Source organism: Schistocerca gregaria, chromosome X, assembly GCF_023897955.1.
Source record: "Schistocerca gregaria isolate iqSchGreg1 chromosome X, iqSchGreg1.2, whole genome shotgun sequence".
Taxonomy (NCBI): Eukaryota; Metazoa; Arthropoda; class Insecta; order Orthoptera; family Acrididae; genus Schistocerca; species Schistocerca gregaria.
The window spans coordinates 131985330-132010235 of record NC_064931.1 but is presented as its reverse complement, the minus strand read 5'-3'; the positions used below and the strand labels follow the sequence as shown (position 1 = coordinate 132010235).

The 24906-nt window shown below is 39.1% G+C and overlaps 1 protein-coding gene across 4 annotated transcripts in view; it reads right to left on the bottom strand.

The window, feature by feature from the left end:
- Positions 1–8864: 8864 nt before the first annotated feature.
- The window catches only part of LOC126297408 (RNA-binding protein Ro60-like), a 99328-nt gene continuing 83286 nt past the window's right edge, over positions 8865–24906 (bottom strand). For all 4 annotated transcript variants that reach the window (XM_049988168.1, XM_049988166.1, XM_049988169.1 and 1 more), the window contains 2 exons: positions 24239–24411; positions 8865–9812 (listed from right to left, as the gene is read on the bottom strand). In XM_049988168.1, coding sequence (XP_049844125.1) covers positions 9680–9812; positions 24239–24411 — 306 coding nt within the window. In that variant the 3' untranslated portion in view covers positions 8865–9679. The remainder of the gene's footprint in view (positions 9813–24238; positions 24412–24906) is intronic.

The window sequence follows — 24906 nt, the reverse complement described above, 5'->3', positions numbered from 1 at the left end:
CTCAATTATAAGTAAATACACAAAAAATTGACTCAGGAATTACTGTGTGTGTGTGTGTGTGTGTGTGTGTGTGTGTGTGTGAGAGAGAGAGAGAGAGAGAGAGAGAGAGAGAGAGAGAGAGAGAGAGAGAGGGGGGGGGGGGGGGGGGGGGGCGTGTGCTCGGCAACATATCTGGAGAAAATTTTTTGGATACATTTGTTTTAGCTGGAAAAGCAGCAGCTATCAATTGTTTTGGATGTTCCAAGATGAACTGAAATAAAAAAAGTGGTTTGTTCACTAAGCACTTCCAAGGACATGATCACTTGTTTGCTTACAATGGACATGTTGCAACCATTGCTTTAGGTGACTGAATAGCACACAAAATAATGTCTATGGTAAGGACACTGAAGACAATTTCAGGATGGTGGTGGTTAAATCACTGTCCAATTACCCATATTTTGGTTTATGACGGTGTCTCTAAATCCTATATGGTAAATGTGGCATGGTTCCTTTGAAAATAACAGCTGAAAACCTTCCCCAATCTCTTATGATCTTGTGGTCAATGGGATGGGAAACTCTCATACTCCTTATTTATGGCAAGGAGTGTAGTGTAGTGCAGTGCAGTGCTCTCCTTCATGGATTATTTTGTAATATTGTCTCTTTGCCAACCAGCTAAACATTTTTTGATTAATTTTCCTTTGATTTCTACATGCATATTACTATATAAAATAGAATGAAAATTACAAATTGTGTGTTTGTCACAAATAGTAGTTAGGAATCAGATGTTTCAATTTGTTCCTATTCCTTTGTAGTGTGTCTGATAGCACAACGCTCTTTCCAGCATGGCAAAAAAGGCCATAAAATAGTGAACCACAAAACAAGAATGTCAACCAACACATTATCTGATAATGCAAAATAAGGGCAGCCCGACAATAAAATTGCAAAGGTTTCTTTGGCACGTTAAATTGCTCTTATGTTTTCAGAATTCTTACAGAGTTGTCAATTCTATTTTGACAATTGACCTAGTTGACTAGAAGAATGTTACAAGAACTTTCATCCTAAAATGTGCATAAATTTCAGCAAAACCACCTACCTGTTTACTGTTGTATTAAAGAGCTAGGCAGCAGCAAATACATTAAGAGCACCTCAGTTTCTAATAAAATTACTCATCAATACAAAATTTGTGACATGAACCACAACAAGAAATTCACTTTTTTGATATTTAAAAGGTGCACCAAAAATTTAACAGCCTTTTACCACTGGCAAGGATTTATATATGCAAAATACCCCAAGTTGCACTGCAGTTCAGAATCCACTTTACAGTAGGTCCTTCTATAACTGACAGGGGTAACCAGTTCAAAGGGTACAGAAAAACAAGAGTATACTGTCACCAACTGGACCATGCCTAGAGAAGCACTAGGATGTTCAAACCAACCTATTGGTTAAAGACAACTCTAGTTTAACATCACAGATAACTAGTATGCGAAAAGTTCATTTCTAAAGGGTCCTGCTGTTTTGAATATGGGGTCTTGTTTTAAACAAATTGAAACAGTTTATTGCTTTACATTAAGAGTCAATACACTTGTAAACAATATCGTTTAATAAAAACCAGGCAAATTTTGTTCAAACAATATGATAAGCACACACACAAATTCTCTAGAAACACCAATATCCATGTTCATCAAAATATATGTTGGCAAATTCAAACAAGAACACAAATGGTATTCTCTACTTGAACTTCATTGCTTACAGCCTGGTACAAGGAAATTATCTTCTTTTGTAGTTGACAGACATCAGTTTCTTACATTAACACAATAAGAAATAATATTTCTTTCACCTCCACTACAGTAGAAAAAGAAGTCATGAAGACATTCTAACATCACACCGTTTCAATAGGCATAGCATTAATAACAGTGTTCCACTTTGCTTTCTTCCACTCACTTTAAAAAAATTGCACGAAGTTATATATTAAAATTAATAAATACTACTTATATAAAAAGATTTTCCACTATTTTTAATAAATACTGCCTGACTGCCAAATGCATTCGGATGATATGTTGTCCATCAGGCTTTGTAACTAGACACTCACAGTGAAGATCAACCAACAGATGGCAACATAGTTTTATGTATACAAACAGATGTTTACACAGCTACACTGCAATGAATCAGATACTATGCCACTGTCTGCAAAATTCTCTATTCCGAAATATGTAATGTCCAAAAATCTTCAAAACCACTACATATTGAATTTAGAAGTATACAAATATATACATCAAAAAATAAGTGGTTCTTATCAAAATTATATCAATAATATGACTTATCTACACACATTAATATTTTCAGAATGCCAGTATTGATTATAGCTAATCAGATTGCATTCATAATTCATAACTGGCAAGTAACACATAATATGAGGAACCAAAGTGGTGAAGCAAATAAAACATACAAACTGTATTACATAATATTATGATCAGAATTCATGCCACTATATAGCAGTCTAATCAATTTCTTGTGCCATTTAACATTGCAAGAAAATGTGAATGAGTCACAATATAGTGGGAACACCACTATTTACACATCCTTATTACAATTTTTTTAAACATTATCGAATTAGTTAACCACTAATATCTCTATAAATATATGACCACCGAAAAGTGTCATATGGACGGCACTGACAAATTTCAACCATTTTACTAAAACTAAAGCTCATTTGTAAGGAAGCTTTGAATAGTTTGGTAATTAAAATACAATTTCATAATACAGTAAATCAAATACAACAACTTCATCAAAATAAATTTTACCAACAGTAATTTTTGTACTGAATAAAAAGTAGTTTACAAAATTCTGTTCAAAGTAAGTTTCATTACAAAATTTTTTTAAACCAAAAATGAGTAATGTGTAAAGTAGTTACGTTACAAGCCCAGCATACTTAGTGTAGGACACACAACATAGAAAGGAAAACAGAAACATCTATACCTTAAGGATCTATAGATACCTTAAAACTGTGTCTAAATTCCATATAACTTAACAAATTAGGAGCAACTATGTAACTTGCTTACCCCATGTGATTTAGAGCAACTATGTAACTTGCTTACCCCACGTGATTTCCTTAGCTATGTGCATCAGTATTCACACTTAAAACGTTATTATAAGAAAGCAATAAACTCTCATTATGATCACTCTCATTATGATCACTCTCTTTGTTGACATGACATTTCTTCCATCAATATTTCTTGCTCCTTTAAAACACTACTAAAAAAGTAATCTAGTCAGAGATATTTTATTAGTCAAAATGCAAAATGAAGAGACAAACTATTAATTATGTTCAACCATACACTTCATCAAAATAAAACATTCAACAATATCAACTGTAGTTATAGTTCTCGTTACAATATGTGTAAAAAAACTCTAGGAAGGTTTTACAATGCAGTCTATATTAGGAACACACACTTCATTGATCAGCTGTCTTCAAATGGAGTTTTGTGATCAAAGTTGTGCTACTCAGTACTTTCGATGTATAATACAACAGCACTTTGGTCATTACTTAAGTAAGTAAAAACTATTTTCAGAATGCAGGCTTTCTGAACAGAAATTTAAGGAACAGTCAGAGTCACATTGTTTTTTTATGTCAGCTTCCTACAACAGATAAATTTTGAATGACTACAACGCAGTGCTTCAATAAAGAAAAAGAAAATACAGAGAAAACCAATGGCAAGTGTTCAAAAACACTCAGTTTTGAACTAAAAAGGTTATTAAGATATAGGTAGTGTATTAGAAATTATAAATGTATTCAGGTAATTCTCACTTATTCCCTTGTTTACATCTCATACATGCTTTTCAGCAATGCAGTCTGCTTATATTTTATCAGTGTTGTTGAGAACAAGAGAGGCATACAATTAATGATACACAGGTTCACAACATGTTCCTCTTATTAGAATACAAATTTATGGACTTAAGCTTTAGAGGAAAACAGACTGTGGAGAACATCCTGCAGACTGATAATGCAAATGATCAAAATGTGCAATTACAGACAGTAGGTAGATGAAATCATATACTAAAATAGAAATTTTTTGAAAAATTAAAACAATGTTGGTTAGATTGTACTTATTTACTAAATTCAAAGCATTTGGAACCAAAACACGTCTGAGAACAAACTATATTGAGCAAGAACACAAGCAAAATTTTAAATTCCCAAGGAAAGGCATAAACTCTGTATATTACGCAACTAGTTGAAATATTTAAATGATGATAAAAGCACATGATTTCTGTTATAAAACACTGCTGCGATGTACTTTTTGCAATATGTTAATTCAGAATGAGATAAAGAAAATGTGGAAAAAATTTCAAGTTCTAACTACCACTGACTGACTTAAGCATTGACCTAATAAAATCTGTGTGGAAATCGAAGTGGATTTCAAATCATAATGGATTTTTAAAATTATTTTGCAGCAGTGATTTCAACTCCACGAAAACAATACTGCAGGATGCAGCAAAGTTGGTACAGATAAATCAGAAACTGTTGTACTATGCTGGTAAGCTTATCACCAGCTGTACAGATGGGAAAAATTAAACACTTGCCATGTATTTACATTGTGATTTTCAATAAAAAGGCAATAATGAACAAGGAAGATCAATGCTATTATTTTAAGTGGGAAAGGATTCAAAATGTACTCATATAAAAATCCTTTTTGGAGAGCAGTCTGCTGATTCTTACAGTACTGAACTAAACAGTAATAATGCAAGGTTCTCATGCAATTTTAGTAATTCTGAAATATGAGATTGTAAATGAGAACACTAATGATGTTGCTGTAAGGAGATGAGCGAACATTGGGCGTATTTAGCAGCCTCATCAGTACTTGAATAAATGGTTAAGTGCCTTCCACGATGAAAAGTAACTAAGGGAATTTTATAGTTTTCTCTATTTGTATATAAAATACCAATAATACATCTGATTAAGTTTGTGGATGCCAGATGTTATTAAATGCTAATTAATACTGGCCACATGCATCTGACAGTCTTAGTGAATCTGTCAAAGTTCCAAATTTTATGGCACTACTTTTCTGTGGAAGGTGTTTCAGAATATGCATCTTGTTTTAACACTGTGAGAGAACCTGCAGAACACTTTGATAAAACTTGTATTTTTTTAGATAACACTAATGTGAGGATGAATTACAGTTGCATATGCAAATAAGCTGCCCTACTACAGTGGTTAAAACACCATCTCTCTCTTCCATCTTGCTGCATAATCACATTCCTCCATCCCCACTTTTTATCCTACCAATTATATACAATATAGTCTTAGTCTTGACAATTAACTTGTTTCAGAAATTAGCAGCTATGTAAGCCAACTGCACTGAAATGGAAGAAGAAGAAGAAGAAGAAGAAGAAGAAGAAGAAGAAGAAAGTACCTGTACACTGAGTTTTTAGCAACTAGTGGAATACCTAAGCGAATCAGTGTAACAGCGTTGCAAAGCAATTATGAAATTATATTGCATGATGTTTTCTTATATTTTCTTGGCTTGGAGTTCAATACTTACTGACAGTAACTTTTTGGTACAACTGCTGATGTTCATCACTAAAGATTTTCTAAACCCTCAGTAGATGGAAGAAACAGAGAGAAAATGTTAAACCACTTTGCAAGTCTTTTGTTTATACTCATTTATATTGTTAAGAGAGTTACTTTTTTTTTTTTTTTTGCTAAGTCATTCAGCATGAAGTTGGCTCCCAGAAGATTACATTCAGGGACTTAACATTAGATAAAAGAATTTTGTACCGATTTGTATGTTAACTGAAATTACTGTAAATGATATTATAAATATTACTTATCTGGGTTTGACAATTATACAGAAAACACTTGGAATTTATGATCCAAAATGATTTTTCCCTCAGTTCTGAGATCTGACAATACATAGGAATTATAAAGACCATTTATTTTTTTGACCAGTTACAAACCGTTAAAACTTGTAGAGAGTGAACCTGTCCACTGAGACTGAAATTTGTGCATGTGGGTTTCTTGACTAAATGAATGAAACTTCTGAATAGATTTTAAAATCACTTTCTATCTTAACGCCTGTTTTTCTAATAATGGTTGAAAAATTACAGATACCTGGATTAATTAACTCTACCTTGTAGAGAGATATTCATTATGAAATAAAGATCTACAATTTTAAAACAATTTCCACAATTAAACCATTGTATTCGCAGAAATGTTTGGGCTACAAATAGCTATGGAGACAGGGGTGTAACACACAACTGCAGAAAAGAAAATATTTTATTGGCAAAAATACCAACAGAAAAGCAAGAAACTAAAGTAAATTATTTTGACCTCTAGCACCCTGTAACGTGTATGCAAATCATACGACATAATGTTGCAGTTTCACACATCCAACATTATTCTGGTTGCAAACTACATCCAATGTTAAAAATATTACAAAATACATTTTACTGATTATACCACTGACAATGTACAATGAGGTAGATACATTCGGCTTAGAAGCAAATAGATTAAATATGTTATGTCACCAATTTCAATATGCTTATTATGCTTCAGTAAATGACTTAAGTGACATTTTTACAAAAGATTTATACCATGGTACAATTTCACTGAAGTGTGTGTGTGTGTGTGTGTGTGTGTGTGTGTGTGTGTGTGTGTGTGTGTGTACGGGGGTGGGAGTGGGGGGGGGGGGGGCATGCGTGCAAAATGGTTTAAATGGCTCTGAGCACTATGGGACTTCTGAGGTCATCAGTCCCCTAGAACTTAGAACTAATTAAACCTAACTAACCTAAGGACATCACACACATCCATACCCTAGGCAGGATTCGAACCTGCAACCGTAGTGGTCGCTCGGTTCCAGACTGTAGCGCCTAGAACTGCTCGGACACCCCAGGCAGCGGTGCACGCATGCATTACACAACAATCTGTCCTCTGGGATACTGGGATATTCAAACACATTTGTGTGTGTGTGTGTGTGTGTGTGTGTGTGTGTGTATATGTAAAGCAGTTTAAACCAGGTATCAGTTCAGTACTATTACGACCTAAAGATGCTGCTTCTTTTGGATACTGTATGGTTATTTCAAGCACTAAGTATAATCAATTTTTGGATGTCATCAGTGCTTAAGAGATGGTAAGGCATAACATTTTGAGAGCCCTGCTATGAATTAAAAGCTATTAACTGCTTCGTTCAACTAGCTGACTTTCACACCAACATCCCCACATTTTCTCTAGACTTCTGCATTACATCAACTTTTAAGTACCACACATTACATATTAAACCCGAAACATGAACAACGACTGGAAGGGAAAGGGAGATGCCTTACAATTGAAAAATTTGGTGGGATTGTTATCAGATGAAAAGAATCAGATAATGTGCACTACCTTGCTGAAGTATGAATCATAAAGGTTTCCTGATATAGCAAGCTATCATTTGCATCTACATTAAGTTGCCAACAAAATTTTAGTACTGACTTGCTACTAAAAATTCCGCAGATTACATTACATCAGTATCACTTAAGACCATTTATATTTGAGCTATATCCTTATCAATTGAGTATTTTGCTTTTGTTGCACTGCACCTGCTACTGATTTGTAAGAGATTTGTTCTTCCTTTATTCCTTTCACAATTATTTTAAGTGCTTCCACTTTATTAATCTCTCTATCTAACACAAATTTTTGTTTTCTGCAACACACACACACACACACACACACACACACACACACACACACACACACACACACACACACACACACACAAAATATATATGTCTGTTTTATATTTTAACAGTGTTAGTAAAGCTATAAGATGAAACTCACACTGAATCCTCTTTTGGAAAGATATGAGATGTTACCTCAGTGTACTGGTCATACTAATGATGAAAAACAAACACATACACCCCCGCCTCCTCTCCTCCCCCCCCTCCTCCCCCCCCCCCCCCCCCCACACACACACACATGCATATGCTTATGCACACACTGAAGATATCTGAAAGAAACAAAATACCTGTGGAATCATCTCATAAAATCATTTAGGGGAAAACTTTTTTCAACCAATGCCTCCTCCTTAGACAGAGGAACAGAGGAGAGGCTACATCACGGTGAGGAAGGAACAGTTTAATTTCCTGGAATTATTTAAACAAGCTACAGAAAGAAGTGTACCTAAATGGCCCACTAATTTTAAGTCCAGCATTTTATTGCCTATTCATCCAGTTTCGTCGTATCAGAAACGTGGGAACGCATTATTTATGCTATATGCTGTATTAATATGATTATTATGAGAACTGTGTCATTATAGTTTTAGTTTGCCCTACATAAATGTTCATCAGTAAAGTACATCACACAATAGTCTTTCCTTGCCTGTGTTACACACACCAAGTTCTATTTCCTCTTTCCCTTCCACTGTGTGAGAACTCTTCCAATACGACTGCTGTTTTTTAACTATCTTCCAATGCAAGGATGTCTGAAGTTAATGTAATGTCAGCCGGTACACTGACTATACAAAGTGTTACATTAAAAAACTCTGCAGTTTGATATTCCGAGATGTTTTTACCTCTTCTCTTCTTAAACCAATTGTTTACACTTCTACCACTCTCTCTTTCTTGTAAAATGTTTACTGATGCTTCTCCCCATACATGGCCTTCTTATTGTCTCTTCATTCCACATCTTATAAATTTATTTTGAACCATTCCTCCTACAAATCCACATTTAAATTTTTTCAAGACTGTCTCTGACTTTCACAATAGACATGTTCAAACGTCATAGAGAGAGATGAATGATTTTAATGTTGTCTGAAAATGTAGTATATTTGTTCTATATTATGAAATTTCAGATTTATTTTGGCCTTTTCCTTCAATTCGTTTACAGTTTTGAAGTTGAAAAACAAAAGTGACAATTTTTCACATCTCAACAAAAATGTTGGGTTTCTGCAGCTTCCCAACTTTTATTTACAAGTTGTCTTAGCTTTATAATTCAGAAAATATTCTGTTCAATTTTATACTGTCAGTAGCTACATCCTGACCTACAATTGCTACATGTCTGAGTTTTTTCTCAGTTCATTCTTCAGAATTACATTTCATAGCTGCTATTACTTCTTCAGTAATTCTAACTTTTCTGAAATCAAATTAATTCTCTAGCATTTCTTCAACTTCCCAGTCTAGTGCAAATCATTTGGTTAATTTAACCACACATAGAAAACAAAGTAAAAAACGTTTAGCTGAATAAGAATGACAAAAATCATTCTTACTGCTGTTGTTGATCACTAACTTGTCTCTTTCTTAAACCTAGAAAGCAGTATAGACATATGAATTTAGCGAGCAATATGTTTATGATAATCGTGTTTGCTTAAAATCTCTCAAACACTACTTCATAAACCTGGATTTGTGTTACACGATTAAACTAAATACATAACGTGCAGCAGTTAGAAAAAATATTAAACATCAACAATTAATGTAATAAATAAAATAACAAGCCATACCAAAAGCTGTTATCAATATAGTAAACAATTCAAGTGAAGAATGACAGTGCTCATAAGTGAATCCAATCAAAATACACATTTCTTCTGAGAAAAAGAGAAAGAGAGAGAGAGAGAGAGAGAGAGAGAGAGAGAGAGAGAGAGAGAGAGAGAGAGAGAGAGTAGAAGTTAAACTTTATTTGTATCACAAACTGTCACTCTAATCTTGCATCAGATTTCACTCGCAATAAACAAAACTAAAATGCTCCTCTTGAAAATGCTTCAATTATAGTGGGCACCTTTTCATCAAATCCTTTGATCTCCAACATACCAGGATCTGCTGGGTCAATACAATTCAATCCACACATATCTAGTCCAACCGCAATATACCTGTAACACAATAACTGATGTAGAATACACTCCTTTTTCAAATTTATAACTAAAATTGTAATTCTATTTAACAATCTTAATAGAACATTATCACAGACATTCTTTAGTGAACTTTTCAGTTATTGGTTGTTTATAATTTTTTTAATTTCTCATATTTTGTGAAAAAGCTAATGCGAAATTGGCAATTTTCACAAAATATCATTAAATTTGTCCTTTCCCATATAAAAAAAGTTACAAATCTGAGAAGTTTGCCAATATAACTTATAGTTACTGAATCTTTAAACTGAATTTTGCCTTCTTTTTACCTCAAGGCATAGGCTAATCCTATCCCACTTAACGAACTAAGTTGTGATGTCAAAAACGCCACCAAAATTTCCAATAATAACATCAGAATTGGCAAAAACACCGAAGTTGGCAATATGCGCACCGAAATTGGCAAAATAGAACAATATAATTAGCAAAAAACCGAATATCACAAAAAATATATATAATTTAGCAAAAGATACACCAAATCTGGCAAAAATAGTAAGACTGAATCTGTCAAACTGGTGACACTGAATCTGGCAGTCAAAAAAACTAACATCAAATATGACAAAAAATAACATCGAGTCTGGGAGAAAGTAACAAGAAAATTGACAAAACTAGCACCAAAAATTGTAAAAACATAAGCACAGAAATATGAAAAACATAACATAACATCGAAATTAGCAAATAAATAACCCCGAAGCTGACAAAAACACTGGATTTGGTGGGAGGGGGGGGAACACTAGGGAAAAATAGCACCTAAATTGGCAAAACGACAACACCGAAATTGGGGGGGGGGGGGGGGGAATCACACTGAAAATGGAAAAATGTATCACTATAAAAGAAACAATTGGCAGAAGAATGAAGAAACTGACAAAATGAATGTGCAAAATAAATAGCACCAAACATTACAAAAAAATAGCACTGAGTTTAACCGTGAAGTAAAACGATTTTTTCCCACCCTAGCTATTCCCGTATTTAATCTGCTACTAAAACCAGTGCAGTTCTTGACTTAAAATTAAATCATTTCACTAACTGATCTAATTACAAGGAGACAGATCGGCTAGGCAGCGCTCTCATTCAGGATACAAAATTCCAAGGATTGTGACGCACACATCAATAAGTGGAAAAAAAAACTATACTCATATTTTGAAACTGTTCCTTATTTCCTTAGAAAAGAAAGCCTTAGTTTGGGAGAAGTTTTCTCAAAAGATTTTTCGCTTTTGACATCATTAATTTATCATTTCGACAACTGAGATAGTAAATGTATCAAAGTCACTGACCAGCGTTCTATTGTATGTAATAGTTATGATTTGCACTTTGTTTTGCCAAAATATCCACTGAACTCTGATTCTGAGTCTGTGTGAGGGCATATGGTAAGCTTACCATTCTTCAGGTGGAGTTATGACAGAGGAAAGAGTCAGATGAGAGCATTATGTCATCCTAGCAGCAAAAAACCAGCTCAGGATCTACCTGACATGATTTATATGGTTTTCACATCATTCCTCCTTAACATGACTCAAGTATTTAACCATTGTGTCACCTTGTATGTCTGTCACAAGAGAAAATTCAAAATGTTGCTAAAACTATGATCTTGCATAAAAACTGGTGCGACTTTCAGTGCAGTGATATAGGATATTTCAACAGAGACAAGTAAACTAAAAAATTTACCAAAACTATTTAATATGAACATTGTCATCACAAATGATTCAGTGCAACATGACCTTTCACAGCGGTGGTGTGTGAATACAGAAATTCAATACCACAGCTCTGAGCTAAGAAACTGTGCAATAAGTTTAACTATGTAAATCTGCTAGACCTAAGTACCATGAACTGTGATAATCACACAAGCCACACACTGCACTTAAACAGAAAAGGAGAGGCCAAGCTAGGTTCCCTGTGAAGTGAACTATGCAACAAAGATACCAGCAGTAAGGAGGAGTATCCAATTGCTCTGGACTATAACCACGAGACTTTTTCAGGACAGTAGTAGATTTTCCAACAGGGGTAATTGATACTGTCACAATCTGACATATTATATACTGATAGGGGAAAAATCACAATACCAAAAAGTAATTAATAGCAGTAATGAAATTTTGGGAATACATTTTTCTAGGAAATATACTTCAGTGATTAAGTTGGAAGATCAGAGGTTAATGTAAGTGCAAGATAAGCCATTGCAAATGTGAAATACTGGTACATTAATAACCGGTGGAACCACCAGAGTGTTGAATGCAAGTATGTAGATCTGCACGCATTGTGTTCTACAGATGCCAGATGTCAGTTTGTGGAATGGAGTTCCAAGTCCGTTGCACCTGGTCAGTCAATACAGCAATGGTTAATACTGTGTGTGGATAGCGCTGGAGTTGCCGACCCGTGAGGTCCGATATGTGCTCGATTGGAGACAGATATGGTGACTGAGCAGGCAACATGTTCACACACTGCAGAGCATGTTGGGTTACAACAGTGGGATGTGTGCGCGTGTGATCCTGTTGGAAAACACTCCTATCTGTTGGAAAACACTCCTAGAAATGCTGTTCATGAAAGGCAGCACAATGGCTCAAATCACAGACTGACATACAAATTTGCAGTCAGGATGTGTGGGATTACCACAAGAGTTGTCCTACTGTCACACAAAGTCGCACCTCCAAACCCCAAGACCAGGTGTAGGTCTGGCGTGTGTAGCACACAGACAAGTTGGTTGCAGGCCCTCAACAGTGCAACCATGGCACTGAGGCAGAAACAGCTTTCATCAGCAAACATAACTGATCTCCACCCCCCCTGAAGTCGCAAATTACGGTGGTTTGGAGTCAGTGGAACACATGCTACAGGGTATCTCGCTCACGTCTGCCCTCGAAGTAGCCAATTTGTAACCGTTTGTTCTGTCATTGTGGTGCCAGTGCTGATCAGATTGCTGCAGCAGATGCAGTATGACATGCCAAAGCCATACACAAACATGGTGGTCTTCCCTTTCAGTAGTGCAATGCGGCCATCCAGAGCCTGCCTTCTTGCGACCGTACATTCTCGTGACCACCACTGCCAAGTCTTTTTCTGTAGTGTCGCACGTATGGAACATCAAGCTTCTCATAGCATTATTACACGACCTCATTCAAACTCGGTGAGATGTTGATAATGACGTCTTTATAAGGTTAAAGATATTTTGGCTAACATCAGCTCACCATGTCCAGTCTCAAAGGTAGATAATACTCACAACCGTAACAGCATGTATTTAATGCAAACCTGATTTGTATCCTCACAGTGGCACTACTAGCATCACTCATATGCAATTGGTGTGAAATTTGAATAGACATCATCTTTCAAATGTAGACACATGCCTACCAACTTTCGTTTGTGTCACAATTCCTCCTTGGTGTTGTGATATTTTTTTCCATCAGTGTATTTATAAGACAGGTCAAGATCAACAGTGTCAGTGTGTCACCCTTTCTGGCCACGACAGTCAATTGCTTATAGTAACTGACATCAATCTGTGCAACAGTTCTGTACATTCTTGGAATAAATTATGAGACCCTTAAAAATTTTAATTACAGCCAGAAAGACGTAGACTGAAGTCCAGTTTTCAATGAAACAGATGTACATAAAAAAGTATAGTATGTTTTTAAATGAATTCATGTTGCTTTTAGAAGCTACCTTTCACAAAAAAAATAAAATAAAATAATAAAAGAAATCAGAAACAGCCGTGTAAAGACTGACAAGAAAACATGGCTCACTGCAGGAATAAAACATCCTGCAGAAAAAAGAGATGCTACATAACTGTCTCAGAACTTGCAATGACCCAAAAATACAGCAGAACAACAAACTTTACTGTGTTGCCTTAAAAAAGGTAGTTAACAAGTCTAAAAGTATGTGCACAAAATCTGAAACAGAGATCAGGAAACAACATAAAAACTATTTGGAATGTGATAAAGCATAAAACTGGCAGAAAAACTGAGAACATGACACTCTCAGAATTTTTTTTTTTTAAAAAGGTGACAACATTGTAAACAAACCTGAAGTGGTTGGAGAAATATTAAGCAAACATTTTTGACAGCAGCACAGAAGGCTGGCTGTAAAGGATATGTGGATGAAGCAATGGTGGTGCTACAGCAAGCTATTAGAAACAGAACACTGCATATATCTCCCCCTTATGTTACAGTACATGAGACAGAAAGAGTAATTAAGTCAACAAAAAATAAAATATCTGTTGGTGTGGATAATATTGCTAGCAAAATATTGAAATATTGTTCTAAATATGTAAATCCAGTATTCTGTAAAACATTCAATACACCTCTGCAAGAAGGAATTGTCTCAGACTAAAACTGACTGTAGTGGAAAAGGTGATTAAAAAAATGGCTCTGAGTACTGTGGGACTCAACTGCTGTGGTCATTAGTCCCCTAGAACTTAGAACTACTTAAACCTAACTAACCTAAGGACATCACACACATCCATGCCCGAGGCAGGATTCGAACCTGCGACCGTAGCAGTCGCACGGTTCCGGACTGCACGCATAGAATTGCGAGACCACCGCGGCCGGCAAGGTGATAATAGTAATGTCACGATCTATTGCCAGTAATGTCATGATCTATTGCCCAGTCTTCCTTTTAACTGTATTTTCAAAAATGTTTGAAAAACTCACGCACAGAATGATGTCAATCATCTAAATATCCACATCGTCCTCGCCAAGTAAGCTGAGGGTTTGTGCTAGTCTTTCTACCAAACACGCAATATTCTCTTTTAAAATCAAGTTTTGGAAGCTATTAACAAAAAATATGTCCACCAGTAGGTATTTTTGTGTGATCTCTCAAAAGTCTGATGTTGAAAGCAGACTGCAGTACTGAGGGGCTTATCTGGAGAACAGCATCATCTGAGAGGGACACCTTAAGTTGTGATGGATCACAAGACTATTTTAGGTCCACTGTTATTTCTTATTTTCATTAATGAGCTCTACTTTGTTCCAATAAGAAGCATAAATCTACCCTTTTTGGAAGATATGACAATTCTCATTGATGAATTGCCAGAAAATAGTCCTGAACAGTTTTCATTAAAATATAAAACTGATTTTCTTAAAGGTGTCTCTCACTCAATGCAGATAAAACCCATTACATGAAGAAAGTGACAAAGTGTAGAGATCAATTCATACACAAAGTGGAGGATACAACATCCTTAGGTTCTTGTATAAACAGCAAATGTAATTGGTCAATCCATATTACGAATGACAATAATGACACTCGACACTCAATCGTCAAATTATCATAAAAATTACAACAATTAAAAAGTCAAGAATGATGAAGTGTTTCCAAAAGCCGCACTGCTGTACGAAGGTGCTTTATTCACAATTACTGGTTTCACGTCAGTATAGATGCATCTCCATGATTATAGTGTTATATTTCCACAATATAGATGGACAATACGAAGTTCTAGCTTTTGGCAATTTATCTACATTAAAAGTCAAACCACAATGGTGGATTGTTATAACAAAATTGAGCACACCCAAAAATGCTTGTAAAATGTACACAGTACGACTGCTGAGTGAGCCAGGCCTGTTAGAACCATTTACGATATCTTATAAGATCTGGAAGACACCAACTGATAAAACTGACCAGGTAAAACTTAAAACCCTGTGTAATGTTTGGACTTCTGCCTTATTGCTAACAGGCCGATGTGATATAAGCACCCCATGAAGGCTCACAATTAAATGAGAGATTGTTTGATGAAAACCAGTTTAATATTTCAGTGAAAACTTTGTTCGGGACTATTTTCTGGCAATTCGTCATCAAGAACTGAGGTATAATCTGCAAAAAGGGTAAATTTATTGAGTGTACTGCTAGCCTCCACAGGCTGCTTACACCTCATCAGCATACTAGTAATACAGAAGAAGAAAGCTGGTCAATCACAGCCAGTAGGATGGCGCCCATAATGACCGGACATCAGGAAACTGCACTTAAAGACTGCATACGTGAAAACCATTCAAAACTCGCCCTGAATCGTGTAGTAACAAAGTAATAAATGAAACTGATCCAAGTAATACAAATATGGCTTTACTCATAAACCTCTGAACAATAGTGGAACAAAACAAAAGAATCAGGCAGAAGGTGCAACATAAGTAATATACAGAGCAACTGATGTACGTGATACAAACTAAGAGAACATAGTGAGAGGGAGTCACTGCTGCCCTGTGCATATATAGGCACGAGTCACCAGTAACCAATGCAGCAGAGACCATGCCACAAGCACACTTCCTACAGGAGGTCTCTAATGGTTGACCCATGCTGATAACACACACATGCACTAGCAGCAGGATACAGCAGTCTGTGACATGTTTATCATCTTTCTCATCATTGCTGATATTACAATTGTTTTGGAGCTAGTATTTATTAATTTTGTGCCATAGAGCAACATGTTGCCCCACTCAAGGACATTGCAACTAACAATGTCCTTGTGGTATCGATATAAATGATGCTACGGCTTAGGTGCAAGTTATTTATTTGGCACTACGACAGACACTGAGAACACCACCCTCTAGCCGGTGCTGTGGAGGTCTACGAGCTCCGCTACAGATTCTGCCCCATTTCATCAAGAGCTGACGGCCGGGACATTTCGCTTCAGCTTCGCACCTACGTACCAAGTTATGTATGCCTCTGTAAATATTCATGCACCAGTAAACCTCTTTTACTTTCTTGCAGTACCTACGTGTATTATCTTTTCCTGCTCCTGCCCAAGCACCGCCTTCCAGGTGGGATACAAAAGATGGCGGCAATCAGAGATTAAATTTTTTTTCCCCTTTCATTTCCTATTTTTCTCAGTACTGCTTTAGTTTATATATATATTTTTTCTCATGTGCCTGACTGTATCTAAGTGCTCCAACCTTTCGCTATATAGAATTTCATTTGTGTAAACCATGACTTCACCAGATGAACAGGCTTTGCTGTTCGATCTTGTACATTTTCAGGCTCAGCAAATGATGCAGCTGCTTGCTGCAATAAATGGAGTGGTCACACTACAAACTGCAACTACTTCAGCGCCTCCGACGCCACCGCCTTTACCGACGCCATCGTTGACGGCACTGTCATTTCGTGCCTTCAGTTCTGACGTTGAACGTTGGCCAGAATACATTGCCCAGTTCGAGGCACACTTCGCAGCTTACAACATACCAGGAACAGAGTGGCTTGCTTTTTTCATTGACAACGTGGATGTTGTGCTATACCGTGTGATTGTGAAATTGTTTCCCACCACCCACTCAGAAACTAAAACGTACGATGAAGTGATTGATGCACAGTGTAAATGTTGTAGCTGCACGTTACAAATTATTTTGTCTCCAACGTCGCCCTACTCAGTCAAATAAATCTTGGTTAGCGGACCTTCAGGTACTAAATTCTGATTGTGACTTTAATTGCTCATGTGGACGCTCATATGCAGATATAATGATTAGAGACGCTATTGCGCAGAATGTGGCGGATCAACCGCATCCGCGAACAAATCCTCAAATTTAAAAACCCGTCTTTGCAGGAAGTAGTGGAGTTGCTAAACAGACAGACATGGCTACTTCCGCGTTCAACGTGACCCCAGGTGTGTGCACTGTTAGTGCGGCAAAACACACGCCCTCCCACACAGCCAGCCACGTCGCACCGCCTGCACACACGTAAACATGTTTCAAGCCAGGCGTGTCCGAACTGATTTCGTGCCCACCCATGGGATGATTGTCCATCCCATCAAGGACAGCGTTACTTTTGTAGTAAGACAGGACATGTGCAAGCTGTGTGTAGTAAGAGAAATACTAATTCACAACCTGTCTCCCATTCACGTGACTCGCACAGGCGTCACCACAACGGCAACCGCCAAGATCATGATTCACATCAGCCTATGGACTTTAATGCCATTTATTCAAAGCCTTCTGCTTCCCATGCTTCAACAGCTCGTCATGTGAATCAAGTTTTGCCACACACTTCCTCTCACATTCAGTGCGATGCAAGGAAACTTTTTGTGACTTTGCACATTTGTGGATGTTCTGCTTGCTTGCAGCTGGACACTAGTGCATCAGTTTCTTTACTGAACAAATGGACACATGACTTGCTTGGTTTGCCCCCACTACGTCATTCACATTCCACGCTGACTGCATTTACTGGACAGGAAATCCCAGTGCTCGCCATGTGTAGTTTGCTTGCCACGTATGGTGCAATGACCTGTACAGTGTCTTTCATGTGCTCCGCTCTAATGATGCTATGAACATTTTTGGCATGGACGCATTTGAACTTTTTGGCCTCGCGATTCAGGACAATGTACTTTGCATCAACGCTAGTGACCATGCAGCAGTGTTGCCGCCCTATGCAATGATTTTGCTGAACTCTTTTCTGATGGCCTTGGTTGTGCCTCAGACTTCGCAGTTCATGTTGTAGTTAAAGACAATGCCATGCCTATTTTCTGGCACGCACAGCCGGTACCGCACACATTGCGCGACGCCGTAGCTGCTGAACTTACGCATTTGCAAGACATTGGTGTCATTGAACCTATTTCTGCTTCGACATGGGCTTCACCTATAGTGTGTGTGAATAAACCAAATGGTCGTCTCTGTATCTGTGCTGACTTTAAGTCTACAGTAAATCCCCAGACAGTGGTAGCTACATTTCCGTTACCGCATCCTGAAGACATTTTTGATAAGCTTGGTGCGGGAAAATTCTTTTCCATGATTGACTTGCAGGACGCATACTTTAAGATTCTGCTTGACGAACAGTCGCAGCACTATTATGTGATCAACACCCACCTTGTTCAGGTTTCGCTGTCTTCTGTTCGGTTGTGCTTTGGCTCCTACTATTTTTCAGTCTTACTTGCAGCAGTTGTGTGCCACTGTCCCTGGTTGTTCCAATTATCTGGACGATATAGTCATATCAGGTCGCACCCCTGACGAACATTTGCAGAATTTGCGTGCCTTATTTACTGTACTTTTGCAGGCAGGACTAAAGTGAACAGAGACAAGTGCAAATTTTTTCAAACTGAGATTCAGTATTTAGGACATATGATTAATGGACAGGGTATCCACCCCTCGGCGTCGCATCTCAGTGTGATTAGAGACTTGCCAGCACCCAGGAACTTGAAAGAACTTAAGTCTGTGTTGGGCAAAATCACTTACTACATTCTGTTTATACCAAATGCAGTGCAGATTGCAGCGCCGTTGCATCACCTTCGGTGTAAGAACGTTCCTTTTGTTTGGTCTTCGGAATGTGACACTGCTTTCCATAAGCTCAAATCAGCTTTGCTGAGTGATCACTGTTTGATTTCGTTCGATCCCTCCAAACCAGTTGTTTTGGCTGTTGATGCGTCTTCTCATGGCATTGGCACAGTTCTCTCACACCGAATTAATTCTGTCAATCACCCAATCGCTTTTGCGTCTAAGTTGCTCAATTCTGCCCATCAAAACTATTCTCATATCGAGAAAGAAGCTATAGCTATTGTCTATGGAGTGACAACGTTTCATGAATTTTTGTACGGTCGAAAGTTCTATTTGGTCGCCGACCATATGCCTTTGGCTTCGTTGTTTCACCGGTCAAAGCCAGTTCCGGCCCGTACGGCACAAAAGTTGCAACGTTTGTCTTGTTTTTGTCCAACTAAAATTACGAAATCTTGTTTCGGCCTACGGCCCAGCATGGAAATGCTGATGGTTTGTCTCGTCTTCCTATTGGTCCTGACGAAGTGTTTGATTCTTCCAAACTGTCCTGTATGTTTATTGATTTGCAAGATAAGGAATTAGTTGATGGTTTTCCGGTAGATTTTCATCGCATTGCTTCTGCGACAGCCGCTGATGCTTCTTTGCAGATTCTTTGGCAGTATATTCGTACTCAATGGCCTCAATCTGCTACGCAAATTCGAGATCCCCTTGTACAGCGTTACTTTGCGCACCGTCACAACTTGTCTATACACCACAGTGTTATCTTGTTACGATCTGACAATGGTCAGTCTCATGTGGTTGTACCTCATTTGTTACAGTCTGAAATCCTCCGCTTACTGCACGCTGGTCATTGGGGGTATAGTGTGGATGAAGCAATTAGCGCGTCGTCACTGCTCTTGGGTCGGCATTGATAAACAAATTGAGAATTTGCTTGCTGATTGTCGCTCTTGTGCGGAGCATCAATCTGCTCCCTGCCAGTGCTTCTGTGCCTGGCCAACTCCTACTGTGCCTTGGCAGCACGTTCATATTTATTTAGTGGGTCCATTCTGGGACACCCGCTGGTTGATAGTTATTGATACATACAGCAACTTCCTTTTTGTTCTCCATATGTCTTCTACTATATCTGCGAGTACTGTTCGGGCTTTGACGTCTATTTTCTGCATTGAGGGCATTCCTGAAGTTATTGTCCCAGATAATGGCCCACAATTCATGTCCTCAGAGTTTGAAGCATTCTGTGTTGCTAATGGCATTCGCCATCTGACCTCAGCCTCATTCCACCCCCAGTCGAACGGCGAGGCTGAACGCTTTGTGGGTACGTTTAAGTCGCAGATGAGCAAGTTGTGCGCCACGCACTCTCAAAAGCGCGTGCTCTGGACTTTCCTTGCTTCCTACTGCTCTCAGCCGCGTGGCACCCCATTTCCCAGTGGAATTGCTACATGGCCACGCGCATCAGTCGCTCCTGCAGCTATTGCACCCGCTGCCGTGCACTCCCGCTGCTTCGCCTCGTTCTGGCTTGACGCTGCATGATTCGGTGTTCTATCGAGTTTTCTCTAGCAGGCAGCGCTGGGAGCAGGGGCGCCTTCTTTGCCAGCTTGGCTATGCCTTATTTTTCATTTCTGGTCCCTCCGGCACTGTCATGTGACACCTGAACCAGATTAGTTTGTGCTATCCTCGGTTTTCTGCCGCTGGTTGTTTTTCAGCAGAATTGGAGGCTTTCCAGCTTCCGCTGCCTCAGCCCACGACTCCACCGACGGTGCCTCTGCCGCTCGCGCCTCCACAGGCACATCTGCCGTCGTTGCCGCTGCCGGTCCGGTCACCTGAAACGGACGGGCGCCTCTCGCCGGCGCCACTGTGTTCCTCTGCGGTGCCAGAACCGATGGACGCTGAGGCTGCTGTCATGCCGATGCCACCCATGGAGGTTGTTGCGCCGCCTCTTCATCCAAGCATACCCAGAAGCGATGTGCAGCCTGTGCAGGTTATCCACCGGTTGTTTTCCTCGTCCCCTTGCGAGCAAGTTGGGGTCGCAGGTGGACAGCGTGACCCCGCAGTTCCGCTGTCCACCCCCCTCAAAGACGGTGTGTCATTTCAGGGGGAAGGATGTAGTATCGATAGCAATGATACCATGGCTTAGGTGCAAGTTATTAAGTTGGCACTACGACAGACACAGACAACAGCACCCTCTAGCCGGTGCTGTGGAGGTCTACGAGCTCTGCTACAGATTCTGCCCCATTTCATCAAGAGCAGATGGCCGGGACACTTGCTTCAGATTCGCACCTATGTACTAAGTTATGTACACCTCTGTAAATATTCATGCACCAGTAAACCACTTTTACTTTCTTGCAGTACCGACGTGTATTACCTTTTCCTGCTCCTACCCACAAGCCGCCTTCCACACGGGATACGAAAGTCCTTATCATACACTATGTGATCAAAAGTGTCCTGACACCAGGCTGAAAATGACTTACAAGTTATCGAGCGAGGTGGCGCAGTGGTTAGCACATTGGACTCTCATTCGGGAAGATGATGATTCAATTCCGCATCCGGCCATCGTGATTTAGGTTTCCTGTGATTTCTCTAAATTGCTTCAGGCAAATGCCGGGATCATTCCTTTGACAGGGCATGGCTGACCTCACTGTTTGGTCCCTCCCCCAATCAACCCAACCCAACTTACAAGTTCGTGGCTTACTTCATCGGTAGTGTTGGAATTCAATATTGTGTTGGCCGATCCTTAGTATTGATGACAGCTTCCACTCTCTTACGCATGTCTTCAATTATGTACCTCAAGATTTCTTGGGAAATGGCAGCCCATTTTTCATGGGAGCTGCACTAAGGAGAGGTATCAATGTTGGTCAATGAGGCCTGGCACAAAGTCGGCATTCCAAAGCATCCAAAAGGTGTTCTATGGGATTCAGGTCAAGACTCCGTGCAGGCCAGTCCATTACAGGGATGATGATGTTGCATAACCACTCTGTCACAGGCCGTGCATTATGAAAAGGTGATCGATCATGTTGAAAGATGCAACTGCCATCTCCGAATTGCTCTTCAATAGACGGAAGCAAGAAGGTGCTTAAAACATCAATGTAGGAATGTGCTGTGATAGTGCCATACAAAACATCAAGGGGTGCAAGCCCCATCCATGAAAAACATGACCACACCATAACACCACCGCTCAGAATTTTACAGTTGGCACTACACACTCTGGGAGATGACGTTCACCAGGCATTCGCCATACCAACACCCTACCATCGGATCGCCACATTGAGTACCGTGAATCATCACTCCACACAGTTTTTCACTGTTCAATCATCCAACATTTACACTCTTTACACCGAGAGAGGCGTCATTTGATGTTTACCGGCATTATGTGTGGCTTGTGAGCAGCTGCTCGACCATGAAACCGAAGTTTTCTCATCTCCGCCTAAATGCCATAGCACTTGCAGTGGACCCTGATGCTGTTTGGAAGTCCTGTGTGATGGTCTGAATTGATGTCTGCCTAATACACATTACGACCCTCTTCAACTGTCGGTGGTCTGTGTCAGTCAACAGATGAGGTCGGCCTGTACACTTTTGTGCTGTACATGTAGTGTGTAGGAACTGTGACCATGGTGTATTCGAACTCTGAAAAGGCGGAGATGATACTCATCTGTGGCGAAATGCAGCTGAAGCCTGCAGGGTGTATGCAGAACAGTACCCGGACAGAGAGCATCCAACGTGCCGCACATTGCAAAACATCTACTGCCAACTGTATGCAACAGGTATGGTCATAGCATGCAAACGGGTCCGTAACAGGCCCGACACAGGAGAAGCGGGTGCAGTTGGTGTGTTAGCTGCTGTTGCCATCAACTCACACATGAGTACACGGGACATTGCGAGAGCCGGTGGACTGAGTCAAAGTAGTGTCATGCGCATACTGCATCGTCACCGCTTTCACCCGTTTCGTGTGTCGCTACATGAGCAATTACATGGTGATGACTTTAATCATCGAGTGCAATTGGACATTAACAGAGAATGTGTTGCAGTTCTACCTGTTTACCGATGAAGGGGGTTTCACAAACCACGGGACAGTGAATCTACAGAACATGCATTACTGGTCCGTGAACAATCCTCGCTGGCTCAGACAGGTAGAGCGACAGTGACCATGGACTGTAAATGTATGGTATGGAATCATTGGCGACTACCTCATTGGTCCTCACTTCATTGCAGGGGCCCAAACAGCTGCATCACACATCTCGTTTCTACAGAATGATCTGCCAACGTTGCTCGAAAATGTCCCACTGGAAACGTGTCGACGTATGTGGTATCAGCATGATGCACATTTCGCAATTAACACTAGGCTGATCCTTGACAGGATGTTCGACGGGCGTTTCATAGGACGTGGAGGACGCATAAATCGGCCAGCCCATTCTCCTGATCTTACACCTCTGGACTACTTTATGTGGGGTACGTTAAAGGAGAATGTGTACCATGATGTGCCTACAACCCCAGAGGATATGAAACAACGTATTGTGGCAGCCTGCAGCGACATTACACCAGATGTACTGCGGCATGTACGACATTCATTACGACAGAGATTGCAATTGTGAGCAGCAAATCATGGCCACCACATTGAACATCTATTGGCCTGACATGTCGGGACACACACTATTCCACTCTGTAATTGAAAACGGAAACCACGTGTGTACGTGTACATCACCCCTCATAGTAATGTACATGTGCATCAGTGAAAAAGACCAATAAAAAGGTGTTGGCATGTGGACGTAATGTGCTGTTCCAGTCTCTTCTGTACCTAAGGTCCATCACCGTTCCCTTTGGATCCCTACGTAATTCGGTGCTCTCCGATACACACGATCGAACAGCAGAGGAGTGGTACTCAAGCATCAACTTTAGGTTACAATATCTCCAGATGTAAATAACATTTTACAGTGCAACAAATGGCACTGATTACGTATTTGTTTATGTGTTCAGATGTGCTAACAAAACTAATGGGGTTCCATTTATAAACCCCTATTCAAACATGCTTCAGCAAACTAGATTTTAGTGTGAAGTTCTGCGTAAGGATTAAAGATGGAACTGAACAGCAAAAGGAGGTCTTACACCTCTTGATGGAGAGCAATGAGTATATCTAGAAACTTTTGGTGACATAGTATAACTAACTCCAGACAAGTTCACAGGATTTGGTCATCAACTTAACACAGATATGGAGGAATGGAATGTAAATAGATGTTTCAGTTTATTTGGACTTACTTTGTTTGAGGAAGATTCATTTCAGTTCTATACTGATTTAAGCATGTTGGTAAAGAGGCAGAACTTGTTTCATTGTTGTTATTTGTTATAACAACAAACACATCAACTGCCTTTTTGTTTTTCTGTGCCCACATTACAGGTTGTGCCATATTCACTTTAGCAGCAGAACAACGCTAGAAACAAAAATATTGCACAATTGGAATACTTCATAAAGCTTTCTTAATGTTACATAAAAATGAATATGTGATTAGACAATGCATCAGTAAAAGCATATATCAATAAGAATAATTGCAGTATTTAATGTAAAAATTACTGAACAATTAAAAACTTTTTATTTATTTCCAGACACAAAGAACATGGGTTCCGCACGTTAAATTACCATTGATCACGTTGTCTTCAATCAGATGACTGGTTTGGTGGAGCTCTCGATGGTAGTCTATTACGTACAATTATCTCCACCTTGCCGTAACAACTGCAACCTACAGCCATTTGAACCGGCATACTATACTGTATCTTTAGCATATGGTTCTTGGAAGAGTTCCTTTTACAACTGCTGATTCACTAGATTCATCACAGTCGAATAAAGTAGCACACTGGTTAGCGCATTGGACTCGAATTCAAGTCCAAAGCCAACTAACATTTAAAAATAAATTAAAAAAATTTCTAGA